The sequence below is a fragment of the Pongo pygmaeus genome, chromosome 7 (genome assembly GCF_028885625.2).
Source record: "Pongo pygmaeus isolate AG05252 chromosome 7, NHGRI_mPonPyg2-v2.0_pri, whole genome shotgun sequence".
Taxonomy (NCBI): Eukaryota; Metazoa; Chordata; class Mammalia; order Primates; family Hominidae; genus Pongo; species Pongo pygmaeus.
This window is the reverse complement of record NC_072380.2, coordinates 140230734-140244591: the sequence shown is the minus strand read 5'-3', so window position 1 is coordinate 140244591 and position 13858 is coordinate 140230734. Positions and strand designations below refer to the sequence as shown.

Genomic DNA, 13858 nt, shown 5'->3' with positions numbered 1-13858 from the left:
AACTTAGATGCCATCTGCAGAAAACTGGAAATTTGGGCAAGTCTCCTAACTACCACTGGTATGCCTAATCATTAATCCCTGTTGGGTTTCAGAATGCCCTGGAGATTTTGTTGTCATTTGATTCATCAATCGGAAAATGAGTCTCAGTTTTTGGCGATGCAGTTTCATAGCAAATTTGGAAAGATGTGATTATTACCCTCTATTTCATGTCCTTCCAAGGAGCTGGTCCAGGGTAAATAGGTGCACATCTTTGAATCAAGGGTCATGAATAGGTGCATTATTACTGAGTTGACTTAAGTTCCTAATGTTCACTATGAATAATGAGTCTAATGTGAAATCTTAATGCATTTGAGGTAGATATGATGTTCTTTTAAAAATGAATTTTCAGGGCCGGGCGTGGTGGTTCACGCCTATAATCCCAATAATTTGGGAGGCCAAGGCAGATGGATCACCTGAGGTCAAGAGTTCGAGACCAGCCTGACCAACATGGTGAAACCCCATCTCTACTAAAAATACAAAAAGTAGCCGGGCGTGGTGGCGGGCACCTGTAATCCCAGCTACTCAGGAGGCTGAGGCAGGAGAATTACTTGAACCCGGGAGGCAGAGGTTGCAGTGAGCCGAGATGACACCACTGCACTCCAGCCTGAGATATAAAGGAAGACACTGCCTCAAAAAAAAAAAAAAATTATCCGGGCCAGGTGCAATGGCTCATACCTGTAATCCCGGTACTTTGGGAGGCCCAGGCAGGAGGATCCCTTGAGCTCAGGAGTTTGAGACCAGCCTAGACAATATGGCAAAACCCCATCTCTACCAAAAATACAAAAATTAGCCAGTCTCATAACCTGGTCTCAAAATAAATAAGCAAATACACAAAATTTTAAAAAGTTAAATTAAAAAATGAATTATCTGTATCACGGGGAATGGTTAATGCTCACATTTTTGTGAAATATGTGAGAGAATGGTGAGGGCCTGGGACTATGCCTTTAGTGGTCAAAAGAGGTTTTGTATCAGGACAAATAGGATGTCTTGAAGAAAAACTACAGCTACCATCAAGTAGCACTCTAGGAAAAGGTAAAAAGGAGGAAAAAACCAAGTATTTATTGAGTACCTACTATGTGCCACACATTTTACCGCACTTAAAAAATTATTACTCAATTATGTTACTTTTCTTTTTTTTTTTCTTTTTTTTTTTTTTTTTTTTTTTTTTTTGCTGTGTCCCAGGCTTCTTTATTTAAGAAAAAATTGATACATGATGTGGGATTAAAATCAAGAGCATCATTGAACTTCACCTTCCCTCCAACCAGTTGCCCCAAACTCCCCTGCCCCAACCTTTTGTGTTCCCAATTCCTTCCTTAGTGAATGAAGAACTTAATCCCAAAAGCCCTGGCACAAACTCCAGGTTCTCTTTCCCTAGCTCCTCCCCTCTCCCTGTCCCCCATTCCTAAAAGGGCAGGCACCTCAGTTTGAATGCATGGAGAGCCCAGAGTGGTGACAGAGACAGGGGGAAAGGCTTCCCCCTCAGGGAAAGGGACTGAGGAGCACAGTGCAGTGAAGTGAGGGCTCCCATAGCCTGGGGTACCAAAATGGGGCCCTGGGGCCAGAGGAAAGGACACTGGTTCCCCCTGAGAAAGGAGACCCAGCAGCCTCAAAATGCTCTCGTTGTGCATAGTCACTGCTTGATCGCTTGCCGTTCTGGCGCCGGTTACAGAACCACACTCGGACCACATCATTCTCGAGCCCAAGCTGCTGGGCGATGTGGCTGATCTGCTGCAGTGTGGGTTTCGGGCACTGCAGGAACAAATTCTCCAGGTTGCCTCTCACTCGGTTCTCGATACTGGTTCGCTTTCTCTTTCGGGCCTGCACGAGGGTTTCTGCTTTGCATATCTCCTGAAGGTTTTCATTGTTGTCAGCTTCCTCCACCCACTTCTGCAGCAAGGGCCGCAGCTCACACACGTTCTTGAAGCTAAGCTGCAGAGCCTCAAAGCGGCAGATGGTCGTTTGGCTGAACACCTTCCCAAATAGAACCCCCAGGATGAGCCCCACATCGGCCTGTGTATATCCCAGGGTGATCCTCTTCTGCTTCAGGAGCTTGGCAAATTGCTCGAGTTCTTTCTGCAGAGCTTTGATGTCCTGGGACTCCTCCGGGTTTTGCTCCAGTTTCTCCTTCTCCAGCTTCACGGCACCAGGGGGGAAGGTGCAGGGCTCCGGGGAGGCCCCATCGGAGTTGCTCTCCACCCGGACTCCTGCTTCGCCCTCAGGCTGAGAGGTCTCCAAGCAGCCTTGGGGCACCAGCCCCACTCCAACCTGAGGCCCACAGTACGCCATCCCCCCACAGAACTCGTACGGCGGGGGGCATGGGGGAATCCCCATGGCTCCTCAGCGCCTGGCCCAACCCCTGGCCCTATTCCTGGCCCTCCAGGAGGGCCTTGGAAGCTTAGCCAGGTCCGAGGATCAACCCAGCCCGTCTTCGGCCCCCTGGCCCATCACCTGCACCGCCTGGAGGGGGTGAGAAGGCGAAATCCGAAGTCAGGTGTCCCGCCATGGGGAAGGAAGGCGCCCCAAGCCGGGGGCCCGGTGAAATGAGCAATTATGTTACTTTTCATTGAAAGCTCTGTGATAGTATGGCTCTGGTGTCATACTCTCACTAGTAATGAACACAGTGCCTGAAGCATCATTAAATGTTTGTTGAATGAATGTGTTAGGAACTCTTCAAAAGTAATCTCTTTAAATCATAGTTACCTGTGAATTGGCAATTATTATCTTCACTTTGTGGATAAGAACGCCAAGATTTGGAAATGTTGAATAATGTGTCCATTGTGTCAGTGGCCGATCTGAAATTCCAGTGTAGGCACCATGATTCCTGAATCCATTCTGCTTCTGCCATACCACGCTGCTAGATTCTTCATGGGAGCCATCTACTTGTGTTCTGTGCTATGGAATGGTGTGTCCTTCTTTCTGATTCTTATTTCCTGCAGATTGTGGGGAAATGCTTCTACCATTAACAACCAAAGGCAAAATGGGCTGCAACCAAAGAAACTCCCTGACCTAATTCTTTATAGTTGGTGGCAAGTGTGGTGTAGCGATGGGAAATAGCACTCTATGAAGATATAATAGTGCAAATTCTACCCTCCTGGAAACCCCTTTCTTCAGCACTGCGTGGGTGTATTAGTTGTTTATCATTGTGTAATAGATCACCTCTAAACTTAATAGCTTAAAAACAACTAACACATTAGCTCACAGTTTTGTAAAACAGCAATTGTGGTGTGGCTTAACTGGGTATTCTGGATAAGGGTATTTCATGAGGTTGTGGTCAAGATGAGAGCAGGGGATGTTGTCATCTGGGAGCCTAACAGGGGCTGGAGGATCCACTTTCCAAAATAGCTCGCTTACTTGGCTGTTGGCAAAGGCCCCCGTTTCTTGTTGGCTGTTGGTAGGAGGCCTCAGTTGCTCACCATGTGGGCCTTTCCATAAAGCTGCTTGAGTGTCCTCACAACATGTCAGCTGGATTCCCCCAGAGAGAATGATCTAAGAAAGAGAGAGTAGGGAAGAAGCCACTGCGTTCTTTATGACCTAGTCTCTGAAATCGCACACTTTTACTTGTGCCATATTTTATTCATTAGAAGTGAGTCACATTCTGTAGGAGGGTAATTAGCCTTCACCATTTGGCAGGAGGAGTATCAGCTAATTGGTAGGCATATTGTAAAGCTATCATAATGGTTCTGGTAGGCCATGTTTTTGCCTCTGCCACTCAAATATTGGATGTCCGTTTCTTACAGGGATTGTGAAAAGAGAAGGGGCTTTAGAATAAGACAGGCAAATGTTTAAACATTGAGTAAATTTTTAATGTCTTTAACCCTTGTTTCTCAACCATAAAATGAGAATGATCATATCAAATCTTCACAGTTTTGCAGGATGGGTTGCAGGTAATAAAGTCCTAGTGCAATGTCTGGCACAAGGTAAGTGTTTAAGCAGTGGGCTCCTTTCTGTTACATAATGTGGCAACCCTCTTCTCTCCTCTCTACCTCTCAAATATGTGTCTGAGTCAGAACACCAAAGTCACAGACACATAGGTACAAAACAATTCCTGATTCTATTCCGATTCCATCATGCCATGCTGCCAGTTTCTCCACGGGGCCATCTTTACTTCTGCAGTAAGGAATATAGTTACTTGTTACAGAAATTAGATTCCAGAATTGGGATATGAGTTGGAAAGGGAACTTAAATGTTCTCCTTCAGTCTTGCTCAAATTCTCATGCTTATTTGAAGTTCTTGAGTGTTTCCAATAAGATAGATATGACTTTACCTCTAGATTCTCCCACTTGTTATCCTGCCAAACTTGAGTCCCCTTTCTCGTGGTAATAACTTGCTGCTCAATTCTGTTGTGAGGTTTAAGTCAAGTAAGATGTGTGTAATTTTCTCACAAAACAGTAGCTATTATTTATTGTTTATCATTTTATCATTAACTTCTGTTCCTTTAGACCTGGCTAAAATATTTCTAGTGTCGTCTGAAAATATTGTATTATATTGGGTGTTGTGTGTGTGTGTATGTACCACCTTTTTTTAAGAAGCACAAAATGTGTTTGACTGGTTACTTAGATTATTTATTTCTCACAAAATGAAGTAAAGTCCTTATTGTCTCATTTAGCAGAAAAGTGAAATAGAAGGTTAATAGGTTGGCCTAAGCCTCACAGCTGGTAAGTATAGCTACCTAGATTTGAACCATGAAAATCGCTTGAGATGATGCTGTGCTTTATTTAATCTGTTCAGACAACGGCATTGTGTTCTCGTGGGGAGACAGGCTAGATTTTGTGACCTGAATGTCTACTTGTTTGACTATATGGTACAACTAAAATTTGTGAATCTGCTAAATAAGTCTTTGTGTTTAATTTAGTTTAGTGCAATAATAATTTCTAGGGATATTACAGGCCAGGCACTGGGATAGATAATGAGGTACAGCTAGGTGAAGGGGGCAGGATGGAAATGCTGAGGTACAGAAGGGTCATAAAGCCCATTGTAATGTTCCATTTTTGTCTCTAGACAATGACAAGCAGACAGTAACACACTGGTAGCAAACATTGAAGACTGGTGGCCCAGGGGCTCTGATGTTGATGAAATTCCTGATGAAATTGAGTTTGGTAATTATACAGTTGACCTGCTTGAAAGAAAGATATCACAGTAGAACAATTTCCTTGGTTCTGCCATTTCATTTATCACCATTGTTTGTCTTTGTTGTCGGTATTAACATCAATTATTAATCTTAATGCTCATTTTCCTTCCTAGCCTTCTTTCCTGTCTGACATGTGGAATCTCTTGCTATTAAATTGAGAGGCAGGTGGAAACATTAATTCTTCTTATGTCTTTGGTCATTGTTTCTTCTGAACCAAGAGTTTTTTTCAGTGGGGGCAGGACAATTGGAAAAATCCATTCCAAGTGGCATAAAGACTGGTTTCTTTGCTCTGTACAAAGTATCCCTGTACCACTTAAGCAGCTATTTCTCTGAGGTTGGACCTCAACTAGAACCATGATGGTGGGATGCAGAGAAATGGCAAATAGGTTAAATCTAAAGCAGGTAGAAATCACAACACTTGGGATGGCAAAAACAGCTAGCTGCCTCCCAAGATCTGCTCTCCCTTTCTGTCTCAGTAACCTAACCTCATTTTATATAAGATGGCGGGCCATCCAGCTAAAAGACTATATTTACTAGTCTTTCATGGCACTAAGTTGTGGCCAATGAGAATTAGCAAAAAATACAATGTGAAACTTTTGGGAAGGCTGTTTAAAGGAAGCTGAGTTAACAGGAACTCTCCCTTCCTCCTCAGGCCATTGCCCTTTTCCTTCTAGCCTACAACACGAATGTAATGGTAGCACTCCAGAAGCCATCTTGAACTGTAAGTCAACATTAGGCAGAAGCTGCAAGCGAGATGGTGAGGCAGAATGAAGAAGCTTGAACCCCTGATGACCATTATATCGTGCTCAGACTTCCCACCTCTGATTTCTAGTATGAGAGAGATATTTATATACCCAAGTTATTTAAATCATTGATTTTTTTAGAGTTTCTGTTACATGAAGCTAGTTCTCACCATAAAAGATAAGACTAGAAGTGGCTAGGTGGGGTAGAGGGGTTTGGAGATGTTGAGAAAGAGAAAAAAATCAAAGAAGACTCTTGGGTTATTTGGGTGGTGGTCCGGTTCACTGAGAAATAATACACAAAAGGAAAAACAAGATTAGAAGAGAAGAGAATTAACATAGTTTTGGAAATTTTAAGGTAGAGGGAGCTGCAGGACATTTAGGAGTGGGAGTCTTACAGCCAGCTGGATATATGTGTTAGGTGCTATAACAAAATATTAAGGAAGGAGATACAGGTTTGGCCATAACTATCATGTGTGTGATATGTAAAGCTACTGTAGTGGACTAAATTACCCAAGAAGACTTAGATGGTGTTGAAAATTAACATAGAGAAGCTGGGTGAGCTTCCTGTGGGACAACTGAGGGTGGTGTACATCTAGGTAAGCAAATAATTATGATTCCAGTCAGGATTTGGTAAATACACCATTAATGATCCACTTAATTATTCTTCCCCCAGGTAGTCATATTTTGATAGGATGGCAAATAAACAAAATTTTAAGGAATTAGGTTCTCTCTTTCCAAGGGATCTAAGGCAGAGACTACTGCCAAACAGAGGCACAAATCACCAAGAGATAACTAGCATTGCCCCAGTAAATTGATAGAATTTCCGCCACGTCAAAGCTTTGTGATGTGAACCTATGTGTTCTAATCATAGGCATGTAAGTTATTTCCACAGGAGTTGTACATTATTGAAATGGACTAATAAATTTCCCCTAACATCTTCAAGGAATAATAAAGGAGCGGACAAAGCATGGATCTAGAAATTAGTTAAGACTGAGTATGTTTGTTCTAACAGTTTCTACCTATACTATCCCACCTTAACCATCTCAGTCCCATTTTCTCATAGGAAAATGCAGTAATGTCTCTACTTCATGGTTCTACTGTGAGAAATATGGAATGATATATTTTAAGTATTGGAATAGTACCTGGCACATCAGACACCCATAATTCCTCATCTTATTTGGTTAACGAAAGGCTAAAGCCCCAGGAATCTGGGGTTCATTTTACAGATGCTTTCAGTTTGAAGATTCTATTATCATAGGGTTTTCTTGTCCAGAAGAGAAAGAACTTTAATGAAAAAAATTAAAAATGAATGAAATGGGGGTAGGGCTGGCATATTGCACAGCTCCATGGGATGCCATTTACATTGTATTGATGCAACCAGCTGCCTTGGAATTGGGCAGTGTGCACCCTATCTAACTGTATGCAGTGACCCTGTTTGGAAGCTACCTCTTAAAATGTTCTTAATAATAATGTCTGTTATCTATTAAAATAAGAAAAGGTATGTCACCATGGGTTTTGTCTTTTGTTGTCTTTAGTTGAGGTTGGACTCCTCAAGGCCTCTTAAGACCCTCACTTTCCCTATTCTCTGACATATACTTAGTACTTTCTCTTTGCTAATTTTTGCTTTCTTTTTTTTTGCACATGCTACTCCCTTCTTCTGGAATTCTATCCTAATTTGGATTTCTCATGTATCTCTCTTTTTTTTTTTAAGAATCAGCTCAAATGTTGCTCTTCTGGTTGTCTTCCCTGCCAGCTCTGGGTAATATTAAGTGTTCCCTCTCTGAACTGTCATGATGGTGTGGCCATATCTTTGCCATTGCCCTTGTTTTAAAACTCAGGGTCCTTAGCCTGTTCTAGGAGGCTCAGTACAGTGAGTATTTCTTCAGTTGTGTCTCTAGTCACTTTCCTCCCATGGTCCACCCAGAGTCAACACACTCTGTTCATATTGACTTTGGGCTTAATATGAGCCAAGAAAAGAACTTCTTGCCATAGACTGGGGCCTATTTCTGGAGAAGAGCATGTGTAATCCTGCTCGTGGTATATAGTATGAACACCCCATCTTAGCCATGTTATATGCTTCATGTTTTAAAACCTCTAGACTTGTGATATCAAGTCACCACATGTGGCTATTTAAATTTAATTAAAATTTAACACAAATTTAAAATTCAGTTCCTCAGTTGCACTAGCCACATTTCAAGTGCTCAGTAGTCACATGTTGCTGCTGGTTACCATATTGGAAAACACAGACATAGTAAATTTCCATTAGTGGAGAAAATCCTTTTTTTGAAACAGTCTTGCTCTGTCACAGAGGCTGAAGTGCAGTGGCACGATCTCTTTTCACTACAACCTCTGCCTCACAGGCTCAAGCAATTCTCATCCCTCGGCTTCCTGAGTAGATAGGACTACAGGTGTGTGCCACTGTGCCCAGCTAATTTTCGTATGTTTAGTAGAGACAAGGTTTCGTCACATTGGCCAAGCTGGTCTCGAACTCCTGGCCTCAAGTGATCTGCCTGCCTCAGCCTCCCAAAGTTCTGGGATTACAGGCGTGAACTACTGTACTCAGTGCAGAAAGTTCTATTAGACAGTGCTACACTGGGCTTTTCAAATTTTTGAGAGAAAAGGTACCTTTTTGCTCTTGTTACTCAAAATTGTTGTCCCAGGACCAGCAGCAGGTCTATCCACTGGTTGCTTTTATAAAACTGCAAATCTCACACCTACTAAGTCAGAACTACTGAGTCAGAACCTGCATTGTAACAAGATCCTCAGATGATTTGCACCTGAAGGATTCACGTTCTTGAAAGTCATGCATTACTACCTTAAGGATCACTAATTTCAGCTACTTCTCTCCAGATATTTTCAAGGTTTTCAACTATGCCTGCAAATTGAAAGCTCCTGAAGGGCCTTGAAAACTGTGGATATTTGGTTTTGCCCTCAGAGTTTGTGATATAATGGTTTGATGCATAGTTTCGGTACTGGCAGCTTGAAAATCTTCCCAGGTGATTCTAATGTGCAGCCAGGCTTGAGAACCACTGCTTTAGAACAAGACAGAAAGGCTCAGAGAAGGAAAGTGATGGATATAGATCACTAGTAATAGCCTTCCTTATTTCCTAACTCAGAGTCTAGTGCTCATTCTGCTACACCATACAGTCTCACCCTCAGTGGCCTGAATTCTAGAGAAGCACTCTGGGCTGATCAAATTTTTTCCCCCATCTTTCTCCACTTGAAGCAATCACTCTGATATCCCCTAGTGGAGCTAACACAGGGACTGCATTGTAATTGCTTGTTAATGTCAAACTGGTAGTTGATGGATTTGCCATCTGCAGAAGCCTGCCTTTAATGGCCAATGCTGGGTGTACAGGGCTTGAAACTCTTCTGGTGGAGATCAATACTCTATTATGGAAGCAACCGGCTGGCAGACACCATGGGGGCCTCACCTTTTGCCTTTAGGTGCCCTGGCTCTGCGAAGAATTCCAGTCAGAGTTGTGAAGGCTGTGGGTGAGGGAGCCACTGATGAGTCCAGCAGAGCCCCACAGTGCCACTGTGGGAAGTCTGCGTGCAGGGGGACAGCAGCACTGGCCATTGCCCTGCACATTAAGAAAGCCCGCAGGCCAGGCATGGTGCATCATAGGGACAGGATGCACCATGTCCCTATGATGTCCAGTCAGTTACATCTTCCACTGCAGTCAGCCTCAAACATGCCCTGTAAGAAACTGCTGGAAAAGCAAAAGAAAAGAGAATTCACAGATACTATCCATTCCCTCTGCCCACCCTCCTTTTCTCTCTCTGAATTGTCCTCACTGCAGGTAAAGTGGAGCAGAGGGCAGAAAAGCAGTATTTATAACAATGATAATAACCAGTAGCCTATATTTATTGAGAGCATAGACTGTTCCCGGAAGTTGGCTAAGTTCTTTCATTTTATTACTTAATTCTTACAACAACACTATATGTTGGAGGTAGATTTTACCAAGGAGGAAACTCAGGCTCAGAGAAGTTATATGACTTGTTCAAGGTCACACATCTAAGAAGTGATAGAGCTAGAATTTTAGTTACATCTGTCACTCAGCAAAGCCCATGCTCTTTACAACCATGTATTTCAGTTTCCCAATACACATGCATAAGGCTCTCAGGGCATTATTCATGTGGAGAAGAAAACTGCTGGAAGGACAGCATTTTAATCACTATGCATGTTTCACTGTAGCATTTCCTGGTCTATTTTTAAATGTTAGGATCTAATTTATAAACATGCATTGCACCAATTTTATAGATGTCACTTGATGATTTTTCTCTTGTAGGTGTATATATATCCATGCAACCACAACTGAGTCAAAAATATAAAGCATTTCCACCATCCCGGAAGTGTCCTCAATGGTCCTTCCAACTCAGTCTCCACATCAAGAGATAACTAATATAATTTCTATCAACAGAGATTAGTTTGCTTGGTCTTGAATTTCATGTAAATTGAATTATACAGTACATATCTGTGTCTGGTTTCATTGGCTTAATTTATTTTTAAGATTTACCCATATTGCAGCATGCCTGAGTAATTTATTCCCTTTTATTGTTGTATACTACTCATTATATGGATATATCACCATTTATTTTCCACTCTCCTGTTGATGAGCATGTGGGTTGGTTCTCCATTAGAATCAACTGCTCCCTCCCTTCAGGGTAACCTTGGCCAAAGCTCTCAGTTCCTTTCTCTACCGGGCTCTCTGACTCCAGGTTCCAGTGAATATTCTCTCCATTTGTCCCTTCTAGCCTTGAGGTATAAATCTATAATGAACCCTGGGGTACTGCAATATTCTTAAGGTCTCCTGAGGTCCTGTTCACTTGGTAAATAGTGTCTTTCTTTCCTTTATTTCTTTCTTTTTTCTGTAAATTCCCATTGGGCAGGACAAGATTTTTATCTGATATGGTGTTACCAAGTTTCCAAATCCTAACACTCCTCACCTGTTCTTTCCACTCAGTTGCTAGCAAAGTGTCTTGCAGAAGGGAGGGTTACAAAAATGTTGGTTGATAGATGGACTTGCTGAATGAGACACTAGCGTCTTATTAAAGTATCCGAAACTAAAGCTGATGAGTTTCCTACAAGTAGCTCCGCAGAGAAATCATTGTTTTTAATTTATTTCTCCAAAGGCAAGCTAAGAAGTAGACCCAGGCCATTGGCATTCTTTGCACGGAACCCAGGGACAAGTTTTCACTGAGCTTCGTGAACTAAGATGGACAGAGATTGCTGTTTCCTCATCTGGAAAATGAGTATAATACTACCTGGCCAGCCCCAATCCACAGATGTGTTGTAGAGTAGTGGATGTTAAAGCAAAATTCCCCTTAAATCATAGAGGATCTTTGCCATTCATTAGGATTATAAACAAAATTCTGAAATCTGCTATTATAGTTGAATTACCCCAAAAACATTCTTTGAGAATCTCACTGCATATGTCTACCATCACATCAGCCTGAGAACTGCTGCTGAATAGGTGCAGCTCTTGGCACAACCCAATGCACATTAACTAGGATGTTATAGAATGTAAGGGCTCTCAGGAACGCACTTGAGCTGTGTATCTTCCGTTCAGTTCTCTGATGCCATTTCCACTCTCCTTTACCTTGCTCTATTCCCCAGAAGACTGACCTGTATGGACTAAATCAACAGGTTCTCATGTCTCTGGTGTCTACTTGGGTTCAGACAAAGGTGAGCACTAACAGAAGGCTGAAGGGAGTAGGTGAGTGGAGTTGGAAAGATGACTCACATGCTCCCTCCCTGCAGGGTAACCTTGACCAAAGCTCTAGGCTCCTTTCTCCACTGGGCCCTCTTCGACTCCAGGTTTCAGTAAATACTCTATCCACTTTCCTCTTCTAGCTTTGATGTATAAATCTATAATGAACCCTGGGGTACTGCAATATTCTTAAGGTTTCCTGGGGTCCTGTTCACACTTGGTAAATAGTGCGTTTTCTTTTCCCCTCCCTTCCCTTCCCTTCCCCTTCCTCTTCCCCTTCCCCTTCCCCGTCCCCTTCCTTCCCCTTCCCCCTTTCCCCCTTCCTTTTCCTTCCCTTCCATTCCTTTCCTTTTCTTCCCCTTCCCCCTTTCCCCCTCCCCTCCCCTCCCCTTCCTTTCCCTTCCCTTCCTTCTTTCATCTCACTCTGTTGCCCAAGCTAGAGTGCAGTGGTTCCCTTCAAAGTGCCCTAATTTGGGTGTGCTCCTATTGCCTGCTAAGAGCCTGACTGACACCTCAATCCGCCCAGCTTTCCAAAGCCCTGTGTCCAAATATATCCAGTGATAATCTCCCTCTCCTTCATTTTTCTTTCTTATTACCTAGGAGAATCCTATGGAATTTATGAGGAATCCTGAGGTTTATGCTTTTTTTTTTTTTCTATACACCAAATCTAACGCTTTTGAACCCAGTTTTTTTTTCTTTTTTTCTAGAATGTTTGAATGCTACACACATAAGACAACTGTTTCTATTTTACTAAAATGCAAGATAAAAGCTGACCATGGAACTGTCCTAAGCTTCTGTTTGGAGATGGCCCACCTAGGTCAGGGATGAAGTCTCTACAAAGTACTCATCCTGGGCGAGTTGGAATTTGAAACCTTGGCCTCAGGATCATAACCTTGATGCTCCAGGATTAGATTAGGCTTTTCTGAGTGGAATGCTACCATTTCAACCATTCTAAGGAGTCAGCGTTCTTATGTGATTAACTACAGAAATGACTTTCAAGAGCTGGTGTGATCAATCTAACCCTCTTGTTTCATGACCAAATCACTTTTACTATTTAATTCTGTTCTTCTGGGGGTGATTTAAATGATAAAATATCTTAAGAAGGAAATCTTATTGAACAAATATTATTTTGACAAAACATTAGTCACAAATAGATGAGTTTATCCTGGCTTCTTAGGGAAAGAAGGCTTGGAATATATTTAATTGTGTTAAGCTATTTTGCTTCTTTTCCCTTTCTACTGTATTCCCATTTGTAAATTTGGTTCCCAAACCATGCAGCTTTTACTTTCAAAGTTACATATTTCACTCTCCTTTTTCCCCCTTTTGCTAGTGGCCTAAGTCAGGATCCTATCGTCTCTCATTCTGATCTATAGAAAAACTTTTTAATTAATCTCTCAGCAACCACTGTCTCCCTCCTCTAATTTATACTCCATAATGTCACCAAGTATTCTTCTAAGCCATAGAAACACTTATGCCACACACCTTTTCTGAAATTGGCATTCCAGAGTTTATAATAAGTCCCTATATTCCTCTAGGCCCCTGTCCCTGGAATGCTGCTGTCCTAGAAAGAATCCTAGCATTTTTCAGTCATTAAATAGAGGGTGCATCTTTATCCTGCAACATCTTATTTTAGGATAGAAGACAATATCCCCAGCAGAGTGGGGTAAGAAACAGTGACATGATGCAATGGTCCTATTCATGGGGTTACGCAGGAGGCAATGGTGCCTAATGGTACTCATGAAATGTTCTCAGAGTTATTTTGCAATTAGGGTAGATGTCACTCAAGGCTGCATCCGCACAGGGAAAGCCTAATCCAAATAAATATTTGATGGGGTGAGGATATTGCCACATAATATCCCTATTTTATGGAAAATATTATTCCTGCATTTCATTGATGAGGAAACTGATGTAAAGAGAGGGTAAATAATTCATGGCTTTGTGGTCACCCAACCTCTAATGATGTCAAATGAACTTAGATTTTCACAAGATGGACACAAAGGAGTGAGAGGCAGAGAACTGTTCTTTGGTTCCATTCCTTGCTTCCCTTAGATCTGCTGCTTGATTTCCATTCCATCTGGCTAGTGCCTATTTTCATGTCAGTTTTATAATGTGTGGATTCTTGGCCCAGCTTAAGAACTGTTGAGCTGTATGCATGCTGGGCTGGCAGATCCAGGAAGGAGGAACTCTACTCAGATATTTACCCTCCCACTTTGTGCACAGGCACAGATGCTTGT

At 42.2% G+C, this 13858-nt stretch overlaps 1 protein-coding gene across 1 annotated transcript; it reads right to left on the bottom strand.

The window, feature by feature from the left end:
- Positions 1 to 1215: 1215 nt before the first annotated feature.
- Positions 1216 to 2542, bottom strand: POU5F1B (POU class 5 homeobox 1B). Its single transcript, XM_063669065.1, is given in 3 exon segments — positions 1216 to 2373; positions 2376 to 2476; positions 2479 to 2542. Coding segments are annotated over 3 exon segments (1020 nt in total). The 3' UTR covers positions 1216 to 1518.
- Between the last annotated feature and the right edge of the window lie 11316 nt (positions 2543 to 13858).